The sequence below is a fragment of the Strix uralensis genome, chromosome 6 (genome assembly GCF_047716275.1).
Source record: "Strix uralensis isolate ZFMK-TIS-50842 chromosome 6, bStrUra1, whole genome shotgun sequence".
Taxonomy (NCBI): domain Eukaryota; kingdom Metazoa; phylum Chordata; class Aves; order Strigiformes; family Strigidae; genus Strix; species Strix uralensis.
Window position 1 is genome coordinate 28,835,538 of NC_133977.1, and position 27,511 is coordinate 28,863,048.

At 52.2% G+C, this 27,511-nt stretch overlaps 1 protein-coding gene across 1 annotated transcript; it reads left to right on the top strand.

Moving 5' to 3' along the window:
• The first annotated feature begins 354 nt into the window (after nt 1–354).
• On the top strand, nt 355–25,600 carry IGFBP5 (insulin like growth factor binding protein 5). Its single transcript, XM_074873505.1, has 4 exons — nt 355–1,664; nt 20,142–20,368; nt 20,525–20,644; nt 21,053–25,600. Exons 1-4 carry the CDS (start codon nt 1,334–1,336, stop codon nt 21,182–21,184), a joined length of 810 nt encoding a protein of 269 aa, XP_074729606.1. The 5' UTR covers nt 355–1,333; the 3' UTR covers nt 21,185–25,600.
• The last annotated feature ends 1,911 nt before the right edge of the window (nt 25,601–27,511 follow it).

Genomic DNA, 27,511 nt, shown 5'->3' on the forward strand with positions numbered 1-27,511 from the left:
CCGTGCAATCCAATGGCAATCACTTTTTTTTTTTTTTCCTTAAACCGTGAAGATCTGAACTTCCCCCCTCCCCTTCCCAGCCTCGGCTTCCCCTTCCCCCTCCTCCTCCCCTTGTCTCTCCTCATAATATTATCCTTGATCACTGCCCGGGGTTTGAAGCCCAGAAGTCAGAAGCTGTGCACCCCACCCCCACCAGCTCGAGTGTGCACTGATAGGGCCCTCGCTGCTGGCACCTAGTCAAGCTGAGGTGTCATTGGGATCTCAAATTGCAGCTAGGGGCTGGCAGGCAGCCAGAGGCAGTCTATTTAAAAGACAGCCTGTTCTGCAGTATTCAGTCTCTTTAGAAACTTCTCCAGGGGAAAAGTGTTGGGAGATCTACAAAGTGGATTTTTTTTTCCTCTCTTTTCTTTTTTTTTTTTTCCCCCTTCCCCCTGTTTTTACCGCTCCTCTGCAGACTTTGCAACAAAACACTCCAACTTTGCAGAAAACTTTTTTCTTTTTTTTTCTTTTTTGCCTTTTTTTGGCTTTTTTTTTTCGCTTTTTTTGCCTTTGCAAATCTTGGAAGAGGAAAGCGGGAGGGTTGAACAGAGCCGATCGAAACACAACTTTGCTTCATACCAAGCTTCCCAGCAGCTCGCTGCGTCGGGAGAGACTTTTTCTCCTGCAGAAGAAGAGAGAGGGAAAGGGAGCTTTTCATCCCCTCTTCCTTCTCCTGCGGTTTTTCCCCCCCCTCTCTTGACTGCTTTGATGCATTAATAGCAGGACACTGGTTTTCAAGGAACTTTGCTCCCTTCCCAATCTGCCTCCTCCCAGCCCTTTGGGAAGAGTGTGTGTGTGTGTGTGCGTGTGTGTGTGTGAAATCGCCGTCCCACCTCCCCAAACCCCCCTGCTTCCCCACGCCTCCCCCTGCAACCTGTAGGCTGTGCAACCCCTTGCAGGCTTTTCTCCCTTTCCCCCCTCCTTCCCTCCCCCTCTCTTTTTGCGCTCCCGCGGATCGCGGTGCGAATTCCCCCTTTCGAGGCGAGAAAAAGCTGAAACAAGGAGAAAAAGGAAAAAAAAAAAAAAGACAAAAAGCAAACCTAGACGCCCCCCCTCTCCCAACGCCAAAAGAAAAGGAGAGTCTCGCACCCCGAGAATAAACCCCAGAGTGGGGCGCCTGCAAGCAGGGGCTGCGCTTTCGGCCCCTTTTCCTTTTTGATTTTTTTTTATTATTTTTTTTTCGCCCCCGAAGGGGCAAGCAGAAAGCAAGCGCCGCCCGCCCCCCTCCCTCCCCCCCCCCCCCGCCCCGCCGGCGGCAGCCCCCCGCGCCCCATCCCGCAGCATCCCCGCCGCGATGCTGCTGCGGCTCCTGGTGCTGCTGGGCGCCTGCCCGGGGCTGTCGCGGTGTCTGGGCTCCTTCGTGCAGTGCGAGCCCTGCGACGGCAAGGCGCTGTCGCTCTGCCCGCCGCCGCCGCTGGGCTGCGAGCTGGTGAAGGAGCCGGGCTGCGGCTGCTGCCTCACCTGCGCCCTGCCCGCCGGGCAGCCCTGCGGCGTCTACACCGAGCGCTGCGCCCGCGGGCTCCGCTGCCTCCCGCGCCAGGGCGAGGAGAAGCCGCTGCACGCCCTGCTCCACGGCACCGCCGTCTGCCTCAGCGAGAAGAGCTACCGCGAGCAAGCCAAGGCCGGTGAGTGACCCCCGCCTCCCCCAGACTCATCCTCCCCGATGCTTTTCCGCCCTGCCGGCTCCTTTCCGCCTGCTTTTTCCCACCCCGCCACCATCTCCCGACTGCATTTTCCCTCTTTCCCGGGCGCTCTTCCAGGCCCCTCCGCTTGCTTTTCCGCCTTTCCGGCTCCCTTTCCATCTTTCCGCTTGATGTCTACTCCCTCCCACTGGCTGCGCTTCCCGGCCCCTCCCGGCCGCTTTCCCATCCTTCCGGCTGCTTTTCCATCTTCCCAGGTGTTCTTCCATAGCCCCGCTTGCTTTTCCGCCTTCCCGGCTACTTTTCCGTCTTTCCGCCCGCTTTTCCATCCCCACCCTCCCCAGCTACTCTTCCATCCCCCCTCCCCCGCCGTGTGCTTTTCTGCCTTCCCGGCTGCTCTTCCATTCCGCTCCACCACCACCAGCTGCTTTTCCATCTTTCTGGCTACTTTTACATCTTTCTGCCTGATTTTTCTCTCTCGCACACACATATACACACCCCGCCTGCTTTTCCATCTTTCCAGATATTTCCCCATTCCTTCCCCACCCCACCGCCTCCACCAGCAGCTTTTCCAAGCCCCTGGTTGCTCTTCTATCTCTTCTGACTGCTTCTCTACCACCACCACCGCTCTGCCATCCCCCTATTGCTTTTCGATCTTTACAGCTACTTTTCCATCTTCACAGCTGCTCTTCTACATCCACACACCCCCCCCCCCCCCCCCCAGTTGCTTTTCCATCTTTCTGGCTACTCTTCCATCCCCCCCCAGCTGCTTTTCCATCTTTGCGGGTACTCTTCCATCCCTCTAGCTGTTCTTCCATGCCCCCCGCTGCCTTTCCCATCCTTTTTTTTCCATCCATGCCCTGGTCAAACCTCCTGTTGCATCATCTCACAGCCTCCCCCACTCCCCTTCCGTCATCACCTCTGGGTTGTCCCATCCCCAATAGGAAAGCTTTTCTTCTCCCACCTCCCAGATGCACCCTTTTAGTCTCAGCTGCATCCCAGTCCTTCCCCAGTTGCATCCTCTGCATCTCTCCTGCACCCCTGTCTTCACCCTCTCCCTGAACCCTTTCTCTCACCATATCCTCCACCTCGCTCTGGGGCCCAGGCTGGCCTCTGCAGCTTGAGATACAGGGGAGGGCAGGGCACCTCCTTGCAACCATCTGCCCCATCCCCAAAGTCCTCCGCCACCGCCGAGGTTGTTGCTCAGTCTCCCGCTTTCTCCTTGGATCGTTGCAGCCTGCTCCTCCTGGCTGCCCACTGCTGGACGTCTTTAGTCGGACAGTGGGTTTTAGCCCAGGGAGGTGAAGAGAGCAGGTGCATTAGGGACAGGGAATCTGCGACTGCAAAATATAATGATGGTGTTGCTAATAATCAGAAAGAATAGGTTAAAAGCAAGCATGAAGGCTGGCATGGTAGCACCAGTTCAAAGCCAAGCTTCTGAAATGTTTGCACCTTGCACGTGACAAAAGCAGGAAAGAAAGCAGTCCTTCACTTTGGCACTCGTTCTAACTCCCATTTCTGGATCCTGTAGCTTGTGCAAGGACACTTTCCCTATACTCCAAATACATCTATTTCTGCTACAGCATGAAGGGGAGGCAAGGAGGGTGTCTGCATGTCCAGGGGACTAGGGAACCACTCGGAAAAAAAAAAAGGAGAAACAAGCCCCCCACTTTTTTTTGGTCCATGAAAAAGTAATTTTTGCTTGTTAGCAAGCTTCTGCTTATACCGGTGCAATAGGAATCCATTTATCCTTTCTAGCACCTAATAAATCTTGATGCTTTTATTATTTTTCCCCTTCGCTGCTTGCAGGCAGTGGTTGTGTTGCTACACTCCATCCTTCAGAGCAAAACCAAATTCTGTGTGTATAACTTCGCCCCTCCCTCAAATGTCCAAATTCCCTTAAAATCAGCCAGAAACAGCAAAGCTGAGCTTGGTTTTCTGAAGGGGAGCTGAAAGGGGTGAGGGTAGGGAGGGGACCTGCACAGGGAGTGGAGGGTGAAGCCAGGAGCTGCGTTGCTGCCATGGAGCCCAGGAAGCTGGGCAATAACCCGCTGGCAGCGGAGCTATGCGAAGTATCCTGGAGCGCGTCATCCCCGGTGTTTATTTACTCTGCGCGTGTGTGCGTGGCCAGGGGCAGGCGGTGTGGTCGGGAAGGCAAAGCTATGCAGCTGAAACCCAGCAGCGACTGGAAGAGCGGGGCCGATCCTCTCACCCGTGGCGAGGGTGCCCCATGCAGACCAAAGGCACCTGAAAAAGCTTTGGTGCTTGCTCCCAGCATGAATCTCCTTTTGTTCCACCTGCATCACTCTTCCCAAGCAAACTGGTCCTTAGCAGGTGTTTTGCGTAAAAACTTTGGCCGGTCCCCTTGTAGTATCATTGCTTTTGGTTTTCTTGGGATGGGGAGCACCCATTGAATGAACAAAGAGAGGGATAGGAAAGAGGTTGCAGGTTTGTTGCAAAACCAACCCCCTGGCACTACCTGCACTTCCAGTTTGGACTCCTGGAGTGCCGCAGGGGGCTCTTTTCGATGGGTTTTATTCGCACCCGGGAGATGAGTCTGGATCAGAAAGGCTGCTGCAAGAAGCCACGGGAGACCGGCAGACTGCTCTTGAGATTTGCATGATTGCAAAAAAGAAATAAAAAATAAATCAGGAATTCCTGAGGACGGGAGAGGGAAAAAACTCTCTTGGCATTCGACTGGTAGCGTGTGAGAACAAAGTATATTTTCATAGGCGTGTTTCTAAGCAACAGGGCAAGGAAAAAAATGAAGTTTGACTTGAACTTTCTGGCCTCTGCCAGTTTGGCCAGCAGTGCAGGGACCGTGTGCTGGGGAAGCGGGCCTGGCCCTCCCATCTATCAATGACCAAAATTGGCCCTGAGCTGCGAACCGCTGAGAAAGAATCAGCACTCTGCAAAATAAACTATGTGACAGCAGCGAGGACTAGATCAAACTGCATTTCTATCTATTTCTGCTCTTGTGCTGGCCAAGTTTAAAATCGCAGATGCTTTCCTCCTTATACTTGAGGTGGAGACTCAACAAGCGGTATTGCAGGAGCCCAAGCCTGGGAGGCTGGGCTTGGCTCTCATGTAGACCAGATGTCTTGCCTGGGGACAAGATGCTCCCGGGTACCATGCCTCGGTTTCCTCATCTGTAAGCTGGGCACAGCGGTACTGAGAAACGCTGGAGCTACTGGGCAGAATGTGCTCCAGATTTGCTGAGAGATTTGAAATTAAAGCAAGTGTGGGATCTTTGGTAAGGCTCGTTTTAAGTAGGCGGATGTGTAGGTACTGACAGGATGGTCCCTGTAGTCCTTCCTGGCACAACAGTCAGACACTGTCCTTTACTGAAAGCCAAACATCACGGCTGTAATTGACTGTTCCTGGTAAAAAAACATGAATGAGCTTCATTTATGGCACAGGCTGCAGGATTCTGGGTTTTCTCTGTTTTGTTTAGGTTTCCTTTGAAATACACCACGTCTTTCCATTTTTCTCCCCTGTGCTCCTGCCAGACTTCCTCCTGCTGAGACAGCAAGGTCAGGCCGAGCGCCGGGGAGTGGAGGGCACAGATTGGAGCCTGCTGCCCTAAAAGGCTCGTGGAAAAACAAAGGTTGTCAAATATTTCCTTCTCCTCTCTCTCATTCCTGCTCTCTTTCTAGAAAGCGAGCAAGACTTGGCAAGTTTCCTCACGAAACCGTGAGCCAATGATAACCAGGAGGGGAAAGGGGGGGGTTGAAGAACTAGCCCGAAGAAAATCATCTTTGCTGCGTCAGCTGGAAGTAGGCGGAGGACGAGTGCTGCCGAGCCCGAGTTTCCTGCAGCTCATGTTCAGTACAGTCCTTTATCCCTCCCTGACATATTCCCCCCCACCTTGTTTCTCCTTCCTGCGCTCTTCTGCTCCCCGTTTGGGGACGCGGGGCTTCAGGGGCGAGCGATGGGGACGCGGCGGGGCAGGTGGGCAGCCCCACGCAGAGGTCCAGGGCGAGGGTGGGGTTAGAGCAGGGGTCGTGGGAGCGGGGCGCTTGGGACGCGCTGGCTTGCGAACATGTGTCGCTCGGGGAGGGACCCGGCTGGTGCTGAGCGGAAGGTCTTTTGTGCAAAGCAGCTCCCGAGCTGTCAAGGAGAAAAGCTAGTAGCAACAGGCCTGCAAAGCCTCAGATCCAAAACAGGAAAATCTCCATTTTGCTTTTGATCTGAAGTTTCAACAACAATAACAATATATTAAAAAAAAAAAAAAAAAGTGTGAAATCTATCAGGTGCCAGCAAGAGAGCTGGGTTTCTGCGGTGTGTGTGTATGGGGGAGGGAGGGATGGGGTGGTTCAAACAGGAAAGGAGGGGCCTTGGCTGGAAAGATTTTTCAGCAGCCTGGTTTCTAAGGAAAGAGCAAGAATATTAAGTAGTTGATACAAATGAAATTCCTGCTGGGTGCCAGCAGAGTTCACCGGAGAAGAGACGTGGCTCTGTGCATGCGTGCGTGCATGAGTGATAGAGCTGGTCCCGAGCCCCCGTGCAGCGCTGTCAGGCTGGACCTGCTCCAGGTGAACGAAGGGAGCCCCTCCAGTGCCTGTACCGCCACAGCAGAGAACAGGGGCTGGCCTTAAATGGGAGCCTCTGCAAACCTGAGGGACGCTGGAGGAAGGCTGTGTGCCTCCTCATGTTGATATTTAAGCACCAGCATCCTGTGCCCAGATGACCGTTGCAGCTTTGGCACGTTGGTGGTGTGAGCACAGTCCTGTGTGACTGGAAGCATTTGCATGACTGCGAGGTGAGGTGTCCTGCCAGGCTCGGAAGAGAAGGGTAGGAGAGCTCGGGTACGTTTTGTGCCAGCTTTGGGACAGCCCCTGGTTTCTTTTGGTCGCGTAGTTCGACATACGTGTGTCAGGGCAGCCAGGGAGGAAGGAGAGGAGGAGGAGAAGCGAGCGGGCACTGCCTCACACAGAACGCGGTTCTCTGCTTCCTCCTAACGTCTGCGGGAAGTTTTGCCCATGCTGGATCAAATGGCATCGCAGATGTAGGAGCAGCTGTGGGAACTGTTATAGCGGTGGCAGTTCCCAGTGCTCTTCACCCAAACTGGAAAGCCTGGGAGCAGACTGGGAAGGGGGCAGGAACCTCAGCCCCTTGGGGCTTGTCCTCCTCTGCTCAGTGAGGTGAGCTGCTAAGAACAGTTGCAGCTCGTTTCACCTGTGCTAAGTCACAAGGGAGATAAAAGGGCCTATGGCACAGCAAATCCTGCCTGTTTTTTTACCAAGTACTTAGTAGTGCAAATTCAAGATCGGACATAAATAAAAGCAGAATTTGGCTGCAACACACCTGCCCCTCGATGTGGGCTGCAGAGCAGCAGGATTAATATGCACAAGGAAGATATGCATGTGAGCATACACACATGTACCTGTGTTCACACACCCACACACACCTGCACAAACATTTAATGTGTGCAAACACACACACGAAGCATTTTTGTCTCTGGGGACAGAATGGTTTCCAGGCAGCACACACAAACCTCTCCTAGGTGCAGCAGTTCCGCTTATGACTGGCACATCAGTATTTTGCTGTCCAGATCAGATACTGTTGTACAGACAGGCCTACCCCATCCTCCCACTGAGGGCTGAGAAATGAGGTGCAGCAGGTGAGCATATCAAACAAGGGGAGGCAAGGCAGGAGATAGAGGCCAGATATTCCTCCCAGCCAGCTGTGTGGATCCGAACTCACTCCCTGTGTTTGGAGGTGGGTTGTATTTTCTTGATGAACTAAGTCTACATTCATTAAATACCCTGAGAGATTCCACAGTGAAGGTGCAGATAGGTTGTGACTTGCAGAGGGCAGCCAATCCTCCTGCCTCATGCCAGGGCTGGAGCACACATGTCAGGGACAGTGGTGCCTGATGGCAGTGGTAGAGCAGACAGCAGCAGAGGCACTGAGTGCACTGGGACCCTGCAGTCTTCTCTTTGCCCAAGCAGCAACAACTGGCCTTTGGGAAAGCGGGAAAGAAGAACTGAATTGGGAAAAGATGTCAAATTTGCTGAAATGTGGCAAGCTGAGGGCAGGAGAAACAACCTCTAGCACTGAGGAGGAGGAAGAAAGCAGGACTTGAAGACATTGTGCATGCAGAGGTCAAAGATGATCCAAAGAGTTTGGCCTGGGTGAACTCACTGGCAGCCAGCATAATAACCACCTAGTCATTTGTAAGGAGATTTTTTTACAGGTGAAAAGATAGATATTATCTGTTTATCCTCAGGACAGGTGTAGCCAAAAGTGCAAAGAGGCTCTGCTGGCAAGGAGGAGAGGGAACCCTGGCCCACATGCTCTGATCCTCTAAGACCTGGACCCCCCAAGCCCATTTAGTGAGAGGCATCCATGCCAGATCTCCCTGGGGCGATGTGCAGGGCTGCCCATGGGTCACAGAGTGGGGTGGCAGCTGTGCCAGCGCTCACGGACCTCAGGACAGCCCATTTGAGATCACTGGGCATGGGTCATACTTGATGCCTCTGCCCATCCAGGAAGGGTCACATCTGGTGATGAAGGAGTGAAACTCCCCATCCTCTCACCACTCAACCCCCATGAGACGCTCTATTCCTTCAGCTGTGTAGCCAAGGCAACTCTCAGCAAGATGTTGTTTTTGAGGTGGCTCTTTGATGCTAGCAATCTGAGGGGACCGCTTAGTGTTTATGTCAATCCACAGCTCACAGTTAATCCCAGTAGAAGCCAGCATAATGTGTTTGCAGAAATTTGGGACTCTCGGTGGTTTGATGTGGGCAGATTTGTTCTCAAGGAAGCCATTTCTCAGTATGTTTTGGTGGATCTCCTATTTATGATGTTTCCAGGACAAGTGCACTAACTGCCCATCAGTCCATGTCTTTTAACCATCAGTTTCTGGCTGGGAGACCACACCTGCCTTAAGATATGCCTGCAGGAAGGTCAAAGCTTCCCTGGCTGCAGAGAGACTCTGGTCAACAAACTAAACCTTGAGGAGGCATCTTAAATTTATGCCTATGGAGTTGGTGGGCACTTATGTGTGTTTACATAAAGTCTTGCTCTTAATATTGCCCTCATTCTCCAGACCCCTCTGATATTGCCATAATTTTTCCCTGTGCCTCCACCCTTTTAGAACTGTCTCTTTCACACTGAATATGGAAATGGAGTGTCAATACCCCCCACAGCAAACTGGCACATCATTCCCTATTAGCCTGTCAGGGCTTGATCCTGCAAGATGCTGAGCACCTTTTCGATAGGCCCAGACCATCATAGGCTTTCAGGCACCTAATCCCCTTTGTGGGAGCCAGCTACCTCAGTCCTCAAAGGACGGTGAGGCTGAAGACACTGTTGGCTTCAGTAGGATTGGAAAGCTCTTAGCAGCTGCCTGCCTTGAGGGCTGTTATTGCAATTTGGTTTGTTTGCTTGTTGGATGAACACAGCTGGCTCACTGATGGAGATAATTGTTATGTTGATGGAGATAACTGGTCTGGTTGCTATTTAAGGGCAAGAAAGTAATCCTGACAGATACTTAAGGAAATGATCCCCTAGCTAAACAGGAGAGGGAATGTATCTTAAAGGTAACTTTGGGGGCAAAGTTGGCCAATAGTCATAATTCTTTTTGTAGAAAATCAGTAGAAATATTTTCTTTTTCCAAATTCAGATGGGATTCATCCTCACAAGACAATTAAATCAACAGACCCATTTATTATTCATCCTTAAGAAATCAGATGTTATGACTGGACTAATGATGCAAATCTAGTAATTAAATAAGCCAGTGAACAACTATAGAACCTGGCTTTTACTTTTTAATTTAAATGAGATGCTGGAAAAGAAAAAAAGTTTTATTAGGGAGGGACTGCATGTCCTATACCTGTCCAGCAGTCAATTATGATGCTGCCACAGTGACATGTATGTCTTAATAATGTCTAAACACAAAATGACATACAGTCACTTTGCTTTCACTTGTGACTCCTGCTTTCCTGAAGAAACAGCAAAAATGGGTGAAATTTTACCACATAATTTCATAACGATTTCACTGTTTTGGTTATTTGGTTTTGTAGTAGCAGAGTCAGCTTGAGGTTGCAGGATAAACAACGAAGTGCAACAGGGATTTTATCATTCCAGAAAGGCTCTGGACCTGTGGCAAAGGGTGATCAGTTGTCTTTTCTTGGAGTTTCAGACCCCAGAATGGAGGTCTGCACCTTTCACTCCATCAAGGGACCTGTGATATTTTTTTTAACATTGGAAAGCATCTTTGCATCATGTTGGACCAAAGGAAAATGGTTAGTGTATGCAGTGGTACAGTGCAGGGAGGGTGATGGCTAGGAGAGGCAAGAGTCATCCGTTAGGATCAAGCTTGAGCAAGTTTCTGTTTATCAGTATTGTCAGAGTGTGAACATCAAACTTCTGGTACTTTTTTGTGGTACTACTTAGGTAGACTGAGAGATTAAAAGTAGAAGAGTAGAAGGGAGTCCTGAGGGCAGAGGTGGAAATCTCATCACTTGGAGCTCATAAAAGTCAGGTTGTACAGTACATGTGACGATGTGTCATCTGGTGCTGACACAAAGATGAGCAATGGATGATCTCACAGATCTTTTCCATCTGGTTTAAGACAGAGCTGTGAAAATCAGGCTGAAGGCCTAGAAATTAATCCAGGGTAGGCTGGAGGTTTCAATCACAGCCTGAAATAATTGTGTTGGACCAGTTCTCATCCAGCACCTCATACAGGTGCATCTCCAGACTCCATCTGATGTGCCTTCACCTCTCTCTGGGGCAGACAAAGGATTTGGCTTTCTTGGCTCTTCCAGTTACTGGCTGCTGTTGAGGCTGACAGAGACCCTCAATAACGTAAGTGAGGATGGATCTTGTGACGGAGACCACCAGCCTCCAGTGGGAGCAGCCTCTCCCAGACTCAGTTCCAGTAGGCCAGTTGCTCCGTATGAAACTAAATCAGATTCAAAACCCTGACTAAAAGGCAAAAGCCACTTTCATCCATAAGCAGGCCAGAGAGCTTAGCATAAACTGTAGTGGCTACATCTCTGGTAGGACATCTTCTTCTCAGGATCATCTCCTTTAATATAGAGGTGTCCTCTTAATTGCACATTGTTTTCAGGGTAAAATGCTACAATATCCACACTGATATCTCAGTGTTTGATGGCTCCCAGCAACACTCTTCCTGGTTATGGTTCTCTTTCTAAGGTCATCTTAGCACCTGGCTTTACTATGATTTGTCACATTTGGGTTTCACTGATCAGAATAGTATCAGCGTCCTGGCAGCATCCCGCTTTCAAGTCCAGGTTTCTTGACATCTTGTGTATATTGACACCCACCTTCAGCAGAGTCTTGGAGACAGGCCCCATTTAGTCCAAGAGGGCAAAGCTACCTACTCTTCCTCCCTAGTGATGTTTCCCCTACCACTGCTGTTGAGGTACCTTCATCTGAAAAAGTCCTCCTTATCCCCTTCTTTCTCCTACAATGACAGCTGATGGATGCTATTAGGCTTCTCTTCCAACCCATCACAGCCCCTTCATTCCGAGATATAGCAAGATTTTTTTCAGGTGGTCCCTTCCTACCTGGTGGCCAGATGAGCAGTTTGCACCCTTTTGTTTTCATTCAGAAGACCTGAAAATATGTTTGTTTTCTAGGAAGGGTTTTCCTGTCTTTTTGACACAGATGAACCCTATGGAGAAACTGCTGGTAAATAATTAAACTATGCTTGTCAGGAGCTACTTCAGATTTTCCTCACCTTTACTGTCAGTTAGGCAGAGACTGTCATGCAATCTTCTTCCCTGAGTTTTCCTTCTTTGTTTGTTTCGGCTCTTAGTTCCTTGACAGTCTCGTGGTTTTTTTGCCACCTTTATTACAACTGATGGAATCTGCCGCTAGGGTGGCTTTGTTGGAAAAGATGCAAGACTAGGAAAGACTGAATGATTTCATCCTTTCCAGGAAGGAAAAATATGTCTTGGTCACTATAATATTGAAAGATGATTTATTTAGATTTCTCTGGGTAGTTCTTCAGTTCAGCTCTCAGCTTCTTCTGCAGTTTCAGCATATGGAATGGGGAACATCTGTAGTCTCCAGATGATATGAAGGAAATATGTTTTATCTTCCTATCATCAGTGCATCAGCAACAGGAGCTTCTTGATGTAAATCTAATCCTGAAATACTTCCTTCCCCTCCACTTGCCAGTTCAGTTCCCTGGAAGATAACTTTGTTCAGGAAATGTCAGGCTGATACAAGCAGCTATCTAGAAACAGAGTGCCTGCAATTTTGCAAGATGGTGCCTGTCGGCATAATTTAATTGTAATGGATGGATGTTTGTTCATCATCTTACCGGAGGGAGAAACTCTGGGAAGTTTCCCAATTCTTTTACTGGTTAGACATTTTAGGTTCCATCTTGCACCAAAATGGTTGTTGCTGGGAACCCCAAGTCTCTGGCCACTCTGCAGGTCCAGCACAGAGGCCCAGACCTTCACCTGAACTTGGTGTGTCCTGTATGTGCATTGCTACATCCCAGGCCTCTGTTGAGAACTCATCATAGCCAGATTTAGGAGCTCTCTGAAGAGAAAGAGACAGGTCAAAGGCAACAGTGAGCCCCAGTCCTTGCTTGTACATCCCAGGTCAGAATTAGACCAGCCCTCCAGCTGATGTCCAAGCTTGGCTCTTCCAGCACAGCATAGATTCTGCTTGGAGCCTGCTGAACTTACTGCTAGATGTGTAGGGAAGGAGCTTACATCATGGAGCTCCCCATCTCTAAACCTGCTTTTCTCCTTGATCTAGAGAGTTGCTCCCAGGGAGTTTTATTTTGTGGCTGCAGCAAGGAAGGGCAGCTCAGTAAAGTATCATCTGGCATACAGCAACGCAGATCCTTTCTTACGGTTCAAGTTCCCATAGCCATACCTCTCCCACCTCTGTGGCACTTGCTGGCACTGCAGAGAAGTGGTGCTGACCCAGAGATCCGTTCCTACAGATAGGCCCTGTGCTTCCAGAGCAGACCAAAACATGAGCTGGTTCCCTTGAGCGCTCCTTTCCCACATGCTGCGCTGCATTTCTCCCCCATCCAGCTCTGTATGAGGACACCAAGGTCATCAGGACGATGATCTCCCTTTCCCATGAATCCTATGTGAACCTGGGGGCAGCCCAAACACCTGATATTCACGCTCTGCAGGTGAGCCCTGGCTGATGCAGCAGAATCTGCATCCGCAGGTTTCTGCTGAGGAGACAGAAATCTCCTGAGAAAGAGCTGGTCTTCCAGGCTAGTTCAGAAAAGCCCAAACAAAAACTTAAAAACCAAAAGGCCACAGTATAGCACATCCCTCTGCCATCCATCCATCCATGCTCTCCAAGGCTCTTCAGGTATTCCTGAGCTGTTCCCATGCATCCTACTGGGCCTTGGCTTAATAGAATCAAGCTAAGTCTTAACCTAGGGTTGAGTCCTTCCAGCCCTCTGGCTGCTTTTCCATCTCTTCTCTGAGCTTGGTCGTACTGATCCATATCCTTCTCTTTAAAGGTGTCTCTGTGGGACAAAAGAGTGAGGTCCCAGCAACTTTCACCATGCTGTCACAGGGATTTAAGGTACTGGAATAGCCCAGAGTTCTCTTCCAAAAGCTTGTGTGGCATTTGGGCCATGGACTATTTGGACCCTGATCATACATCTTTGGTAGGGGACAAAGGTGATTTGCTGCCTTTGGCAGCCATTGAGGTACCTAATCCCCAGTGAAGGAAATAGGGTCTGGGTTTTCTTACCACTGCCCCTGTGCCTGTTAAACAGTTTGGCGCTGCTGATGATGAGAGCTGCACTGCAGGCTGCAAGGGGACCAGTACTGAAGAGGTGGTGGGATTTATCTTTCTTAACTTCAGACCTTTGGAGGCCTAAGTGAGACCATTGGAGTCGCAGGAGAGACAGGAGCCTCCAGAGAAATGTCATTCCACCCTAAAATAGGCACCCAAGAGAAATGATGGGGCTGGTCACAATTTGGAGGGTGCAGCATCTCTGCAATGACTTAGATACAGAGTTAAGCCATCCAGCAAAGCCCCAACACCTCTGTGTTAGCGGATGGGCATTATGTGATGCAGATTTGTGGTAAATGCCTGTTGCACATTTCTGGGACTTGGGGGACATGGGGTGGCAGTCCAAGCAGGGCTGCTGTTTTTCTGTCCTTCTCAGTGTGTGGTGTCTCCTCCCAGTCTCTCATCGCCTGCAAACATCACCAGCATGCTCCCTCACCAGTCCCCACCAGACCAGCCACGCCGGCCTGCCGTCGAGTCCCCACCAAAGCACAAAAGTTCGTCGAAAGTCCAAGGCACATTGCAGCTGTCTCTCCAGCAGCCAACGCCCTGGGCTAGCGGAGGGACCGGCTGGAGCCTGCATCCCCGGTCCTGGCTGTTTCTCCTCCGGTGGGTGCCAGACGGCCTCGGGCTGGGCGGCCGCCTGAGATCACTGCCTGACTTCACCAGGGCGGTGGTCGGGAGCGGTGACCCCTGCCTCGGGCATTGCGCCTGGGCCAGCTCCACTGCCCACCCCTGCGGGGCTGTGACGAGGGGCTGGGGTCGTTCACCCCCATGCTGGGGGGTTGTGCCTGTGACAGGAACATAAATGAGCTGTTCTTCGTTAGGGTGGTGAAAGCTCCCTTCTGTCTGGGCTGATCCCAGCAGCCTCCAGGGAGCTCAGGAATGCTTTTGCTCAGTTGTGTTCTCCAGCTGCCAAAGGGTGCGAGATGAGATGACCTCTGCATCCTTTCCCTGCCTGCATTATCCCTTCCCTGCCTGCATTTTGGGAGTGCAAACACAGCAGCTGTCCCCGTGTGCTGACCAGGAGGGAGGGATTTTTGTTTTACTGTCATGGTCACAGGTGTAAGTTCAGGTTGGGGAGGAACTTGCCTGCCCATCCCAGGATGTTTCGGTGTAGGTCAGGCATGTCCCTTCCTCTGGAGTGGAGACAAGAGGGAAGGGCAGCTGGGGGAAATACACAGTGAGGGTTTTTACCAGCCAGGGACCTGAGCATAGACTTCCTGTATAAGACCTGATCTGAAGAAAAGTAGCTACATCTCTAACATGATTTGCAAGTGCAAAAGCTGTTTTCGGGGACAGCACCGATGTTCCTCCTCTCCCAGCCACAGGCACCCCAGGGAAACTGCTTTGTGCTGCCCAGCAAGAACCAGTATCATAAAGGATGGGGGAGGAAGGAGAAATGGAAGGATCCTGTCCCTCTGGCAGGTACAGGGAAGAAGACAAACACTGATTTCAGCCATCATTGACTCTGCCTGCGTGTGTGTGTAAAGTCCACCAGGAAGACATAAGAAGCCAGCGTGAGGCTGGGCGGGTAATGGAGCCACCGTAGATAGGAGTCTGCAGCTGTTTGTGCTGGGGAGATGTTGTTATGAGTGAAGCTTGGAAGAAGTGTCTGGATCTGGCTCTGATTAGCACTTCGGGGTCCCGATTGATAGGAACTTTTTTCCTTTCTCCATTGCCAGCATCAGCTGCCTAGTGTCTGATCCCGAAATGTTGTCCCTCCCCCCAGAAAGAAAGACAAGGTGTCAGAGATCACCCAGCTAGGTTTGGAAAATGCCACATTGTTTTAAGTGGCGATGAGACAGAAACTGGGGTCCTCCAAAGACAGCTGCCACCAGGCCCAAAGTCAAGGGTGGGAAGTCTCTCATTAAGTCCTGCAGCTGGGGATATTCTCTTCATGGCAATACTGAGAGGTGGCTCTTCATCCTGGGGGTAAATCCTCCTCCAGTGGAGAGCAGAGACGTTATGCACTGTTGCACTGCACTGTTCAGTGGGAGACGCTGCTCTCTAAGCAGCAAAGTTTCAGCCCTGGGTAACGTAAGCCTTAATTTCCGTCTTGCAATGAGCAGTTCTGAATGGAGATGGACGAGTTTGGGGGCAAAGGAGGAACTGGGCAACTTCTCAAGGTCTCTACCAGTGAGGTTTACTGTCGTTGTGAAGCTAGAAGTTTAACCGAGATCCCGGTTAAGTCTTTCTCCAACACCTTCCTGCTTAAGTGGTCTATTATATGAGTGCCCATGCTGTAAATAATAATAATCATTACAGTAATCAAGAGGGTTGTTTAGCAAGGTTGTGCTATGGTTGTAAGCTTGTCCTTCTTAGGTGCATGTGGCTTTTTTTTGGGTGTTGGAACAGGACAGCAAGTCCTCTAGCAGTGGGCTGTGGATGTAACGAGCACGGATCATTAGCAGCAGCAGTCAATAGATACTTTTCCTACCTTCCTGCCAGAAACTGATGAAAATGTATTACGAAAATTCAAGCCTCCTACCCATTTGGAACAAGCTTCGTGCTCCTCTCTGTAATGTCAGCAAGCAGGGAGGTGGTGTTCCCACACACCCCGCACCCACATGTGTACACACACACCCACCCCTCTATGTCCAAAACTTCTGGAGCACTGAAGCACCCAGGCTGGGTTTTGGCCCAGGTGCAGGAAGGTGCACTGGCTGCTCTGTCTGGTGATGTCTGTCAGGGGCAGCAGGCAGTTGGACAGGAGCAATTTGCAGCTTCCCAGAAGCTCTGCCTGGTATGCTAATCCCATGTCCCTTCTGTAGGGGCAGGGTGAAAGGGTTGGAAATGGCTCCTGCTAGGCAGCTCCCTCTGGCCAGCCTGGAGTTGGGAGAGGGCACTAAGACCTCAGACCTGGGGCCCACGCTCTGCTATGGATATTTTCTGCCTCTAAGAACTCATGGGAGCCTGCATGAATTAGGACATCAACAACACATTCCTTCTGGCCTAACTTGTGTCAGGACCATCTCCAGATGCTCACCCCTCTTTCCCTGGCTCCTCCATGGGCACTGCAGCATCAGACCAGACATGAAGCCATGGGGTGGCTCTGAGTTGAGTTCAGTCTCCTGCCTTGGTTGTAGGGTCAACATCCCCTGAGGTGGCTACAGCTCAGGTCTCACCTCCAGGCTAGCCAGGCATCCTCAGCTTGGCCAGCAATGTCATTCTTCTGTGTGGACAGGGAGTCTGGGACCTCCTCCTAAGGAGTGGGGAGAAGGGATGGAGATGTGAGACCCAACCACATCCTGCTTCCCGCTGTCCTCTGACTGGGGATGTGGTGAGTAGGGCCTTCTTGCCTTGTGCCCATAGTTGAAATATGGAGATGTAGCATGCTCTGCCTCTGCAAACAGCTGCCGGCCAGAAATCTAATCACCAGGTTGGCAAGATGGATAGGAGTAGGCAGGAAGGGGCTGTGCAGTGGGCCAGATCCTGACAGCAAGGGAGGAGGAACTCCAGCCTCCTTCCTGAGTCTCAGACAGGCACAATTAGGGCTCATTTGGGGAAATTGGGCGTTGCTCCTGCTGGCATTCCCTCGGGAGCAAAGGCGCAGTGGTGCCAGCGCTGCCTGCCACGAGCCAGCTCCAAGGTGGCAGATGGAGGTTGTTGACGAGTGAGCTGATGGGTGAGGATGGGCAGGCAGGTGCAGGGGCTCTGGAGATGCTGATATGGGTGTCTAGTCCTGGCTGCAGCGGGTGGCTGAAGGTTGATGTGGATGAGCCAGCTGGGAGGCGAAGGGGGGGAGGGTGTGTGTGCTGTCTGCCCCGGCTCTGCCTTTCCCTCTCCTGTTGGCACTGGAAAGGTCCCTCACCAGCTGCCCAGGGTTTGTCAGGAGTTTGTGTGTCAGAGACCTCTGCCCTTCAGTTTGTCAAAATGGTCTTGTTAGTATCAAATTAGGGAACAGATAGTCGAGTGCATGAGCAGGGACTGCTTCAGCCTTGTTGCTGAAAGAAATTAGGCTATAAAAAACATCAGAGGATGGAGGAAAGGGATCCCTCCAACGCATCCATGGAGTTCTTGCTGGGAAATGAAGACCCAAACTAGACACCACTGCTGAGCAGCAGACAGAGGAGCCTCACCACAGCCATCCCTTGTCGTATCGCTGCTTGAACAGGGACCTGTGCATGCCAGGAAGGGTGAAGGGTGTCAGTTCCAGGTGCTTTTTTGGCCCTGCAGGAAGCACTGGATTCAGGCTGGGAGCTGAGCAGCTTTCAGTGCATTCCAGCCCTCAGCTCCCACTGCAGACCACTGGGCTCCTGTGGCTCCCATCCCCCATTGCCAAAAGGGCTTCACGTTTGGCCCCAGCTCCCAGCCTGCTTTGGCTAGCTGGCAGCTTGCAGGAAGCAGAGAAATAAGGTGTTTGCAGAGGCTGAAGCTGCTGACTGTATGAGCAGGATGAGCTGGTGCAAACACTCATTGCATCACAAGTCCTGGGGACTGGACACCCCGTGCTGTTTTTCTGACTGGATCCTCCCTCCCTTGTCCAATTTGTTTGTTATTTTAGGTTTGCCCAGGTAGCTGTGCCTCTCATATTTGTTATTGCAAAGGTAATGAGCTGTGCCCCTCTTGTGTTACAGTAGGGTTGCCTGCGCAGATGTGAGTCCTCCCCTCCCCCTAAATACCGTAGGGCAGCCCAGGGAGATGCCCAGGCTCTGCCATGTCTGGCCCTGGCAGTTGGTGCCAGAGGGGATTCCTGGGACAGATCACAGTGTGTTTCATTGCCGTGGAAAGGCTTAGTCACTGCAGATGTTTCCGGTCTCCTTTCGGACCTCAGATTGCCACAACACCTTTGTGGCAAAGGATGCTCTTCTACTGCACCTTGTACAGTGTCATTTCCTGGGGGACAAGATCATTCCCAATTTAATCAATTTCTTCCCTATCCCTTGTCTGTCATCCGCTTATAGTAGAGGATCCCCAATCTGTGGGGGCCTTTGAATCTTGCATCAAGAAAAAAGACCCCAAACATACAAGCATCAAGGGGCAAAATGGCAAGAGAATCCAATCCTGGGGATATGTGCAAGTCCCAGGGATGGTGAATGGGGTTATTCATGTTGCTGTGGGCAGTTAGGAGGGTGCTGAGTCTGGGATGCTGACCCAGCTCTGTTCTTGTGGAAAGAGAAGAAAAAAGGCTGCTTTAGTAAGTAAGCAGCCGTGGAAAGCTTTCCAGTTTTGCTGGCAGAGGGCAGGTCTGGCTTAGCAAGGAGGAAGAGGAGACGAGTAGTAGTGGCAGGCTTGGGGGACCAGCGACCAGCCTGTCCCCTCAGCCACCTCCAAGGCCACCCGGCTGGGTGCGTGTGACAGGCCGGTGCTGCCATCTGCCGCTGAGTAGCGCATCCGTCCCCCCTCGCCGGGCGTCCCCTGGGCACCCCTGGGCAGCCTGGCTGGGAAGAGCCATCCTCCTCCCCCCTGGGTGCATCTGGGCTCCAGGGAGCAGCTGGTGTGCAGGGAGGCTCCTGTTTGCCTTCTTGGGGGTGGGTTATCCACTTTTATTTTCATCTTGAGCCTTTTTCTTCTGTTCCGACAGTGATATTGCAAGGAGGGGCGAAATTGGTGCCCTGCTGTCTTCACCACAGGGTTGCAGGAGAGGATGAGCCAGGTTCACTGGCATCAAAGTCGCGGGAGACACCATACAGGGAGGGATTCCAGCTGCTTTGATGCTTTTCCTTCTGCCACAGTGGGTTACCCCGTGCCTGACCACTGGCCCCAGCACAAACCTGATGTCAGTGTAAGGCTGCTGGGAACCAGGGACTGGAAGACCAGGAGCCTCAGGAGCCTTAAACTCTATTCAGATTTAGTCCAGAAATAACCCGTTTTCACTCCGGTGGCTGTACTAAATGTCACAAGTCATCTAAGTTTAGACTGTCACCAGCTCTCTCCTATATATAACTGCAGAGAGCTCCTGACTGCATCCTGCCCGCGCAGGTCATGCTGGTGCGATCCAGGGGGTGTATAGGAAGGCAGCTGCCACGGACAGAGCCTAAACATGCTTCTCCCTTGCCGTCGGCACTATCGGTGGCAGCCATGGTCAGGCACCACCACCCTGGGCTTTACCAACTGCTCAGTGGGTGCCAGCAGACGGGGCCTGGTTCAGTCCTGTGAGTGTGGGGCTGCAGACTGAGGACCCTGGAGATCCCAGGATTTGTCAGCCATGTCTTGGTCATCACTGCCAAAATGTCTGCCCAACCACGTGGTGGCTTTGCTGTGGGATTGACCTTGACTTTGGAGTTGTCTCATCTTGGAGCATCCCTGGCTTTTGCTCTTGCATCTGCAGGGTGGGGTGGGGTATGAATTTGTCACTTAATCCTCTACCATGGCTAAAGAGGGGCTTCTCTGCCACATTTTGTGTGTCATATAGTCCTTTCTGGGTTTGGGATAACCCTCTCACCAGTCCTTCTCCACTGACACACTTCAAACAACGGTGGCCTTGTATATAGGAGCCCATCCTGATCCCCAGCTCCTCCATGCCCTCAGACACCTTCTTGTCTGGAGCTCAGGGGTCATACAAAAGCCACACCAAGTCCCACAGAGTGGGATAAAGCCAGGGCTGTAGGCAGCAGCTGGCAACGGGATTTCTTTGGTCATTTGTTCCCATCCTGCCTGGTGCAAAGATGTCCTCTGGGGTCAGGCAGGAGGCTCTTTGTGCAAAAGCAAGCCCCAGTCAGCTCCTGGAGACCTGACGGTTTGGTAACACTTCCCTTCCAGAACGGGAGTCCCGAGAGCATGAGGAGCCAACCACGTCAGAGATGACAGAGGAGACCTACCCACCCAAGTCCTACCGGCCCAAGCACGGGCGCCTCTCCGAGCTCAAGGCTGAGGCCCTGAAGAAGGACCGTCGGAAGAAGCTGACCCTGGCCAAGTTTGTGGGCATGGCAGAGAACACGGCACACCCCCGCGTCGTCATCCCTGAGCTCCGGCAAGAGTTTGAGCTGGTGGGTGCCTTCACCTTCCCTCTGCGGGGTTCCCGCAGGCAGGGGGCCTGGGGACCAGCTGCCAGTGCGGGGGGACAGGGGACCTGGGGGCATCTGCAGCTGAAGACTTGCCACAGGTGCTCCCCTTCTCACGCTCCATCTTCTCCCTGCTCGCAGGGCCCCTGCCGCAGGCACATGGAGGCATCCCTGCAGGAGCTCAAGAGCAGCCAGCGGATGGTCCCCCGTGCTGTCCACCTCCCCAACTGCGACCGAAAAGGCTTCTACAAGAGGAAGCAGGTAAGAAACAGCCCCACGGAGGGATGCTTCCCACCCAGGGAGGGTCTGCTGCCCTGGATGGAAAGGGTGGAGGTTTTTCCTCTTCTGGGCTGGTGAGGAGGTTGCTGTGAGCATCTCCAGGCACAGTTAGTGGTGGGTGGCCTTGCTAATGGCTCCAAGTGCTGTGCAGCCTGAGGCGAGCATCCTGAAGGAGCTGGTGTGGGAGGAGAAAAAGAGAGTCCGGGGCTGGGGTAGCAGTGGGAATGGAGATGTGCTGAAAGCAGAGAGCAGGAGCTAGGTCCTACCCAAGGGATTGCATCGCTGGGGTGAAAGGGGCAAAACACAGGGCTGATCCTGACCCCCAGCGTGAGAGAGCCACGTGGCATTTGGTGGTCAGCTCTTGATCTCTGCCCTTGGGTGTCTCCCCAGTGCAAGCCCTCCCGAGGCCGGAAGCGTGGGTTGTGTTGGTGTGTGGACAAATACGGCATGAAGCTGCCAGGGACTGACTACCTGAGCGGAGACCTGCAGTGCCACGCGTTCGACAGCAGCAATGTGGAGTGAAGTCGCATCCCTCCCCTTTGCCCCATCACTACCTACCCAGGCTCCCTTCCACCCTCCCCTTCGCACCTCCCCGTGCCCCGGGACTCCGATTCCTTTCATCTCATGTAAGAAGAAAAAAAGAAAGGAAAAGAAAAAAGAGAAAGGAAGGAAAAGGAAAAACAGAGAAAGGGAAAGAAAGAAGTAAAGAAAGGAAAAGCGAAAAGAAAAAAAAAAGGAAAGAGAAAAGAAAAAAGAAAATAAAAAAGAAGAAAAAAGAAAAGAGAAGAAAAAAGGAAAAGGAAAGGAAAAGAGAAAAGAAAAAAGGAAAGGAAAAGAAAAGAAAAGAAAAGAAAAGAAAAGAAAAGAAAAGAAAAGAAAAGAAAAGAAAAGAAAAAAGAAAAGAAAAGAAAAGAAAAGAAAAGAAAAGAAAAGAAAAGAAAAGAAAAGAAAAGAAAAGAAAAGAAAAGAAAAGAAAAGAAAAGAAAAGAAAAGAAAAGAAAAGAAAAGGAGAAAAACAAACTCTGAAGAAACTGAGGACTCGGAATCTATAGCAGCCTCTTGACAACAAGGACTCAGCAAGGAAAGGACAGAGCCAGAGACAAACCAGCCACGGCCGCTCCGCCATCCCATGCCTCCCCGCGCCTCTCCCCAGTGCTGCCCGAGCAGAGGCCACCCCAATGTAGGAAGCTCTCCGAGTTGGTGATTTTCCAGTATGGGTTTCGGGCAGGTTAATTTTTTTTTTTGGGGGGGGGGTTAGCTAGTTGTTTTCTAAAGGGTCTCAAGAAAAAAACCTTGTGGCCACAAGCATTCCCCCTCCTCGCTGCAGTCCTCCAGAGTCTCCTCCCCACATAACTGGGACTCACTCAAGTCGATTTGGTTTGACTTCAGTCTGAAACGACCACCCCGGATCCAAGCAGCTTTTGACACGTTGGGCGGAGGAGTGGGACTGCTGGCTTCGTGTCTGGAGATGAGCCGGGGAGGGAAGCACAGCTCCTGTAACGGCATGAATATCCCCCCAGAAATATTCATGGACTTCAAAAAAAAATAATCCAAAAAGAAAAGATATCCTTCTCTGTCCGGTTCCTCTCAAACGGGAGGTCAGAAATCTTTTTGGACAAGCGGGACTTTAACCATTGTCCATCTAGGTGTGGAAGTGTTTGTCACCTGCATGCATGTGCGTATGTGCGAGCGTGTGTGTGCACGGACGTGGCTTTTCCTCCTTGCAAAATTTCGCCTCGAAACTTGCAATCTGGAGGGCTTAACTAAGCAGGGGGAGAGATGCTGCCCCCCCAAAAAACAATAATAATAACCTGCCGGACTAAGCACAGGAGCAGAGTTACAGAGAAGCACCGGTGCCTGCGGGATCAGGGCCCCGCTGACACCAACGGCTGCATCCAAGCCGACCCCACAGATACACCATCATTGTCCAGACTGAAGCATCCCTATGTGGGAACAGGGGGATCGGGGCCAAAACTCTTCACCACCCTTTGCTGCCATGAGGAAGACCAACTACGGAGATTTTTATTTTATTTTATTTTCCACAGCCAAAAAAGTGGTTTGCTCCAGGGGAAAAAAAACCCAAACCTATACTTTGTTTTGTCTTGGATTTTTGTTAAGGATGGTTTATAGCCTTTCCCATGGGTAGGAAAACACTAGTCTCCATCCTTTCGCATTGAGGATACTGCTCACATCGCCACCCTACAGTAAGATCCTGCGACAGGCCTTTGACTTTAACCTGGGACCCAGCTCCTTGTTCAGTGACAGCAGCCACCGCACCACGGAGACCCACTGCCTCTGGCGTGCTGGGACAGCCCTCGCCTGCCTTCCAGACTTTTTTGTTGTTTTTAATTTTTACATTTGATTTTGAGACTGTTGCCTCTCATTTCCCCATGACAAGGGTCTCCGGGACATTGGTGCTGGGAGGAGATCCTGCAGTGAAGGAAAGGAAGGAAAGGAAAGCGAATGGGGTCTGGGTGCTGCAGTCACAGTGGGCAGACACGCACCCACTGGGGACCACATCCTGCTGCCATGGCTGGACACAGCAGCTGGTGCTGGTCAAAGGACACGGCTGATCTGAGGGGGAACGTTTCTGCAGCCCCGAAGTCCCTTTGAGCATCCCAAAGCTGGGCAGAGAGGAAAGGGGGTCTGCAGCACCACCAGGTCCCTGCCAGCCAGGATGGGACAAGAGGGATTTGATGCCAAGTGGGCCTGGTGGAGACTCTTCTCCATCACCCGTTGAGCCCCCTCATAGCCTTCCATGGCGTGGCACCACTCCCCCGAGCACCCCGTGGGCCCCCCACCAGGACACTTGCCCCAGCTGAGGGCAGGACTGGACACCCTGTGGTTATCTCCCCTGGAGTTATGGTGGGGGCAAGTTTTGTCAATGGACTTCCACAGAGAGCTGGTGAGGCGTGTTTGGAGCTGGGGGCGAGGCATCTTCCCTTGCTGAAAAGAAGGGAGAGTGCCACCAAATGCAGATCTGCCCCCCAAAACAACCTGCCAGAGTGGTGTGACCCTCATGTTGCTGGAGGGGAGCACAGCAGGTGCTGTGGCCAGGGAGGGACCCCTCCAGTCTCCGCAGGACTGATGGAGCAGGGTTGGTTTGACCAGGGTGGTGGGTTAATGGTGTGGTGAAGGTGGGGTGAAGAATGGGGTAAAGAAGACAGGTGGAGGAGGAGGATGAGCCTGTGCCAACCCCAAGGGCCACAGGTCGCCACTGTCACCACTGTCTCCCATCTCCTCCACTCACCGATCCCTGTGCAAAACCTCCTGTTATAGGCCAGTACCACCTTCCCCAGGACCCTTCCTTCCTCCTCTCTCCCTCTTTCTTGCTTTTTTATACATTTGTTTGTTTTGTTGTTTGATTTCCCAAAACTTGAAAGCCTTTGGCTGCAGAGAAAGGAGACGTGCCGCTGGGGCAGGATGGGAGTGGGCCATGGACCCTGCCTTTCGGGCTGATGCTTTTGCAGCATGAGGGTCAGCTCACAGGGCCTGGTGGTGGTCTCATGATGTGGCCACCACGGTGACACTGGGAGGGGGACACAGGGTGCCTACCTGACCTCTCCCTAGAAAGCAAGTCTAGCCATGGCCCCAGGAGCCCAGAGCATCAAAATCCATCCCGCACAGCCTCCCTCGCTGCTGCACATCCAGTGCTGGGATGGCACTGCCTGTCCTGTCCCCACCGACCTGGGGGGAGGAGGATGCAAGGAGGGGGCTGAACCACCCTCACCTCTCCAGGCCACCTCGGCTCCCAGGACAGGGCACTGAGAGAACCCCCAGCCGTCCGCTCCCTTGAGAATCCCTGGCAGGACGAGGCTGTTTGCAGGCTGCACTAATATTTAGGACTGGGGTTGGAGCTTGGGTCAGACTGGGAGTGGATTCAGGAGGGGTTGGCCCCCCGCCAGGGGCAACAGTGACAAGGTGTTCACATTCTCAGTGCCCTTTGCATTTGGGGTGAGAAAACTAAAAGGGCAGATTTGGGAGCTGGGGAAGGCTGGGTGAGCAGCAGGAGGGGTCGAGGCACGTGGGGAAGTGCTGGCAATTTGTGCATCAGGGGAGGCGTGAGGCTCGGGGGTCTCCAGCCACAGTGTTTGCACCGAGCCCCCGCTGTTGCCCGGAATGCTGACTGGGAAGGAGAGGACAAGGATGGCGCAGGGGTCAGGACAGACCTTCCACCACACCTCCCCGGGGAGCGGCGCTCAGCGGCTGGGCTACCCCTTGTCTGTACTGCAGTGGACTTTGAAAACCACTAGTACAAGAGCATTTTGCACTATTTCTCTGCTCTCTCCCCCCCCTTCTCTTTTTTCTCCCTGTCCCCCATGAAAACTCTCTTTTTTGTTGTTGGGTGGGGTTTTTTTGTTGATTTTTTTTTCCCGAACGGAGCATTGTATATTTAACGACTGACAGCTCACCTCACTTCCAGACCGCTGTCCTGGCGCTGGCTAGGAGCCCTGCCTACTGTGCCCCCCTCCCCAGCCCTGCCAGCCCCCCGCCACTGCCACCGGGACAGACGTCACCACGCACGTTACCCACCATTGTAACACAGTTGTTAAAACACACCAGATTCCGAGTTTCCTGCCTGGTTTTTATCTTTAAGCAATACTCACTACACATTTTACGGTAGCTTTTTATAGCTTTACATACATACGGTAGCTCTGTTGTTTTGTTTTGTTTTTGTTGTTGTTTTTTTTTTCCAGTAAACAAGAAATACTCATAATCTTACTGGTGGGAAAAAAAAGCAGTTTGTGAAAAACTGACAATGGAAGAAGAGCTTAATGCTCTGTTTAGCATTTTGTACTTAAAAAAAAAAATCTCACATTTTATTAAAAAGTGAAGATTGCTGTATACTATTTATTCAACTTATAATTTATGTTACTCTTTGATCTTTGTCTTTTCTCATGACAAAGCATTTATTTAATAAAGTTATGCATTCAGTTAGCTTGTGCCTGACCCTCGTGGAGTGTCTGTGCCAGTGAGCTGCTCCAACACCGAGCACCCCCTGGCTGGCCACGCTGTGCCGCTGGGGGGGCTCAGCCAGACCCATACGGGTGCTGGGGGAGGTACAGGGCACGGGGTAACACAGTGGCAATGGTTTAGGAGAGCTTTTGATACCAGAACAATATGCTAAGGCAGTTGTAAAATTGCAAGCTTGAGTTTAGAGTGCCCTTAAAGCAGGGCTGCCCTGCTTTTTTTTTTTTTGGCAATTTCTTTGCATGCATGTGGTAGTGGGGTAATTGTGTTCAGACAGATTATGAGGGAAGAGGGCCTGGCTGTTGGTCATGCTGAGCCCCACAGTTTGGAATCAGACAGGATGTTTGAGCCTCAGCCCTCTCTGGGCAGCAGGGAGATTTTCCCCAGTGTGCAAGAGCATCCTTGTGCCATCCCTGGGCAGCCTAGCTAGACCGTGGTCCTCAGACACCTCATGGTGACCTTTCCCCACTGCCCCGTGTCCTCCCGGATGCCGGATCCAGCCTCTCCCTCCACCCACACACTCACTCATCTCCCACCCCCTGTGCCCGCTCATCCCCTCCATCCACCCCAGCTACCAGCATCACCCCATGCACCCAGAGCAGGGTGGAACGCAAAAAACGTCTTCTTTGGCCCCCACTGGGGACCGTGTGTTGCCAGCGGTGTTCTAAAACATATCCCCCCATCCTATTTGCACCACTCGCGGCTGGCTCGGCCACGTGCTCCCCGATGTCTTTCTCACCCCATAGCACGGATGGGGCCAAACCTGACACCCCGGGCGAGCGAGGTGGGGGAGTCTGCACCCCGCTGTCCCCCCATGGCACCCCCAAGGCTGGGCCCGCTCCCCCGGGTACCCCACGGTGTAGGAGCCGCACGGCGCCGCAGCCGGCACCAGGCGGCGCTGCCTGCGCTGCCCGGCAGAGAGGCATTGCTGCTGCTTTCAGCCACACAGGCACTGAAAATGGGCTTTCCACCCAAAAAGTTAGGGCTCTTTTCCCCGTGTGTGTGTCCGTCGTCCCCCCCCGCCCCCCGCCTCTGCTAGTGGGCTAGTAAATCATACTCCTACCCACAGGCTACATGCATGTATATAGATAGCTACAGCAGTACATAGACACAGTCACACAGTCTTACACTAATTATAGCCTTTATATTAAATATTGTTTGCATTATACTAGTGCATAATTTTTGTGCTATGCTAAAATTGTAGTTTGCCAGTGTAGATAGTTTTGTGTGTGTACACCGAAGCTGCTGGGGTTTCGGCTACTACGCTACGTGCAGCAGGCCAGGTCTCAATGCCCGAGCACACACCTGATTACCCAGAGCCCAGGAGGCACAGAGCTGGCCCAGACGAAACCTCAGAGTCAGGATCCAAGCAGTGACACCCACCAAACCCATGCACACACACATATGCAGCCTTCAAGGTCATGTTGCAACCCTGGGGAAACCTAACCTGAAGCTCTTTGCTCCCCTTGCTTTACTGCAGTCCTTCTGCCCCAGCTGCAGGCTCCCTTTGCTAGGCTGAAGCCTCCTGTTCCCCTCCAGCCCTTGAACTGGAGGATGGCCCCAGGCATGGCTGGGCTCTGGGCTTGGGCACCTCTGCCACCCCCAGCCCTCCCTGGGCAGCACCTGGCTTGGAGCACCCTCATGCCCAATGGTACTACTTGGCATTCCCCCCTCCATGGCACCTCCTGAGCCACCTTCAGTCCCCCCCAGGGGCACAAAACAGGATGGTACTAAATGTTAATTTTGCTCCTTTCCCATGTGCTCCAGCTCACATTCCACACCCCATCCTGCCTGTCCCCCCCTCCCCTGCAGCCCCATGTGCTCACTACCTCTTAGCCCCATACATTTTCCTGGTGCTCCCCACCACTGCCCAGCCCC

Excerpts from the sequence above, each read along its gene's own strand:
- IGFBP5 (XM_074873505.1), top strand. The coding sequence starts at position 1,334 with ATGCTGCTGCGGCTCCTGGTGCTGCTGGGCGCCTGCCCGGGGCTGTCG. Across the intron at positions 1,665-20,141 it reads CCGCGAGCAAGCCAAGGCCG|AACGGGAGTCCCGAGAGCAT; the intron begins GTGAGTGACCCC and ends CTTCCCTTCCAG. Across the intron at positions 20,645-21,052 it reads GCTTCTACAAGAGGAAGCAG|TGCAAGCCCTCCCGAGGCCG; the intron begins GTAAGAAACAGC and ends GTGTCTCCCCAG.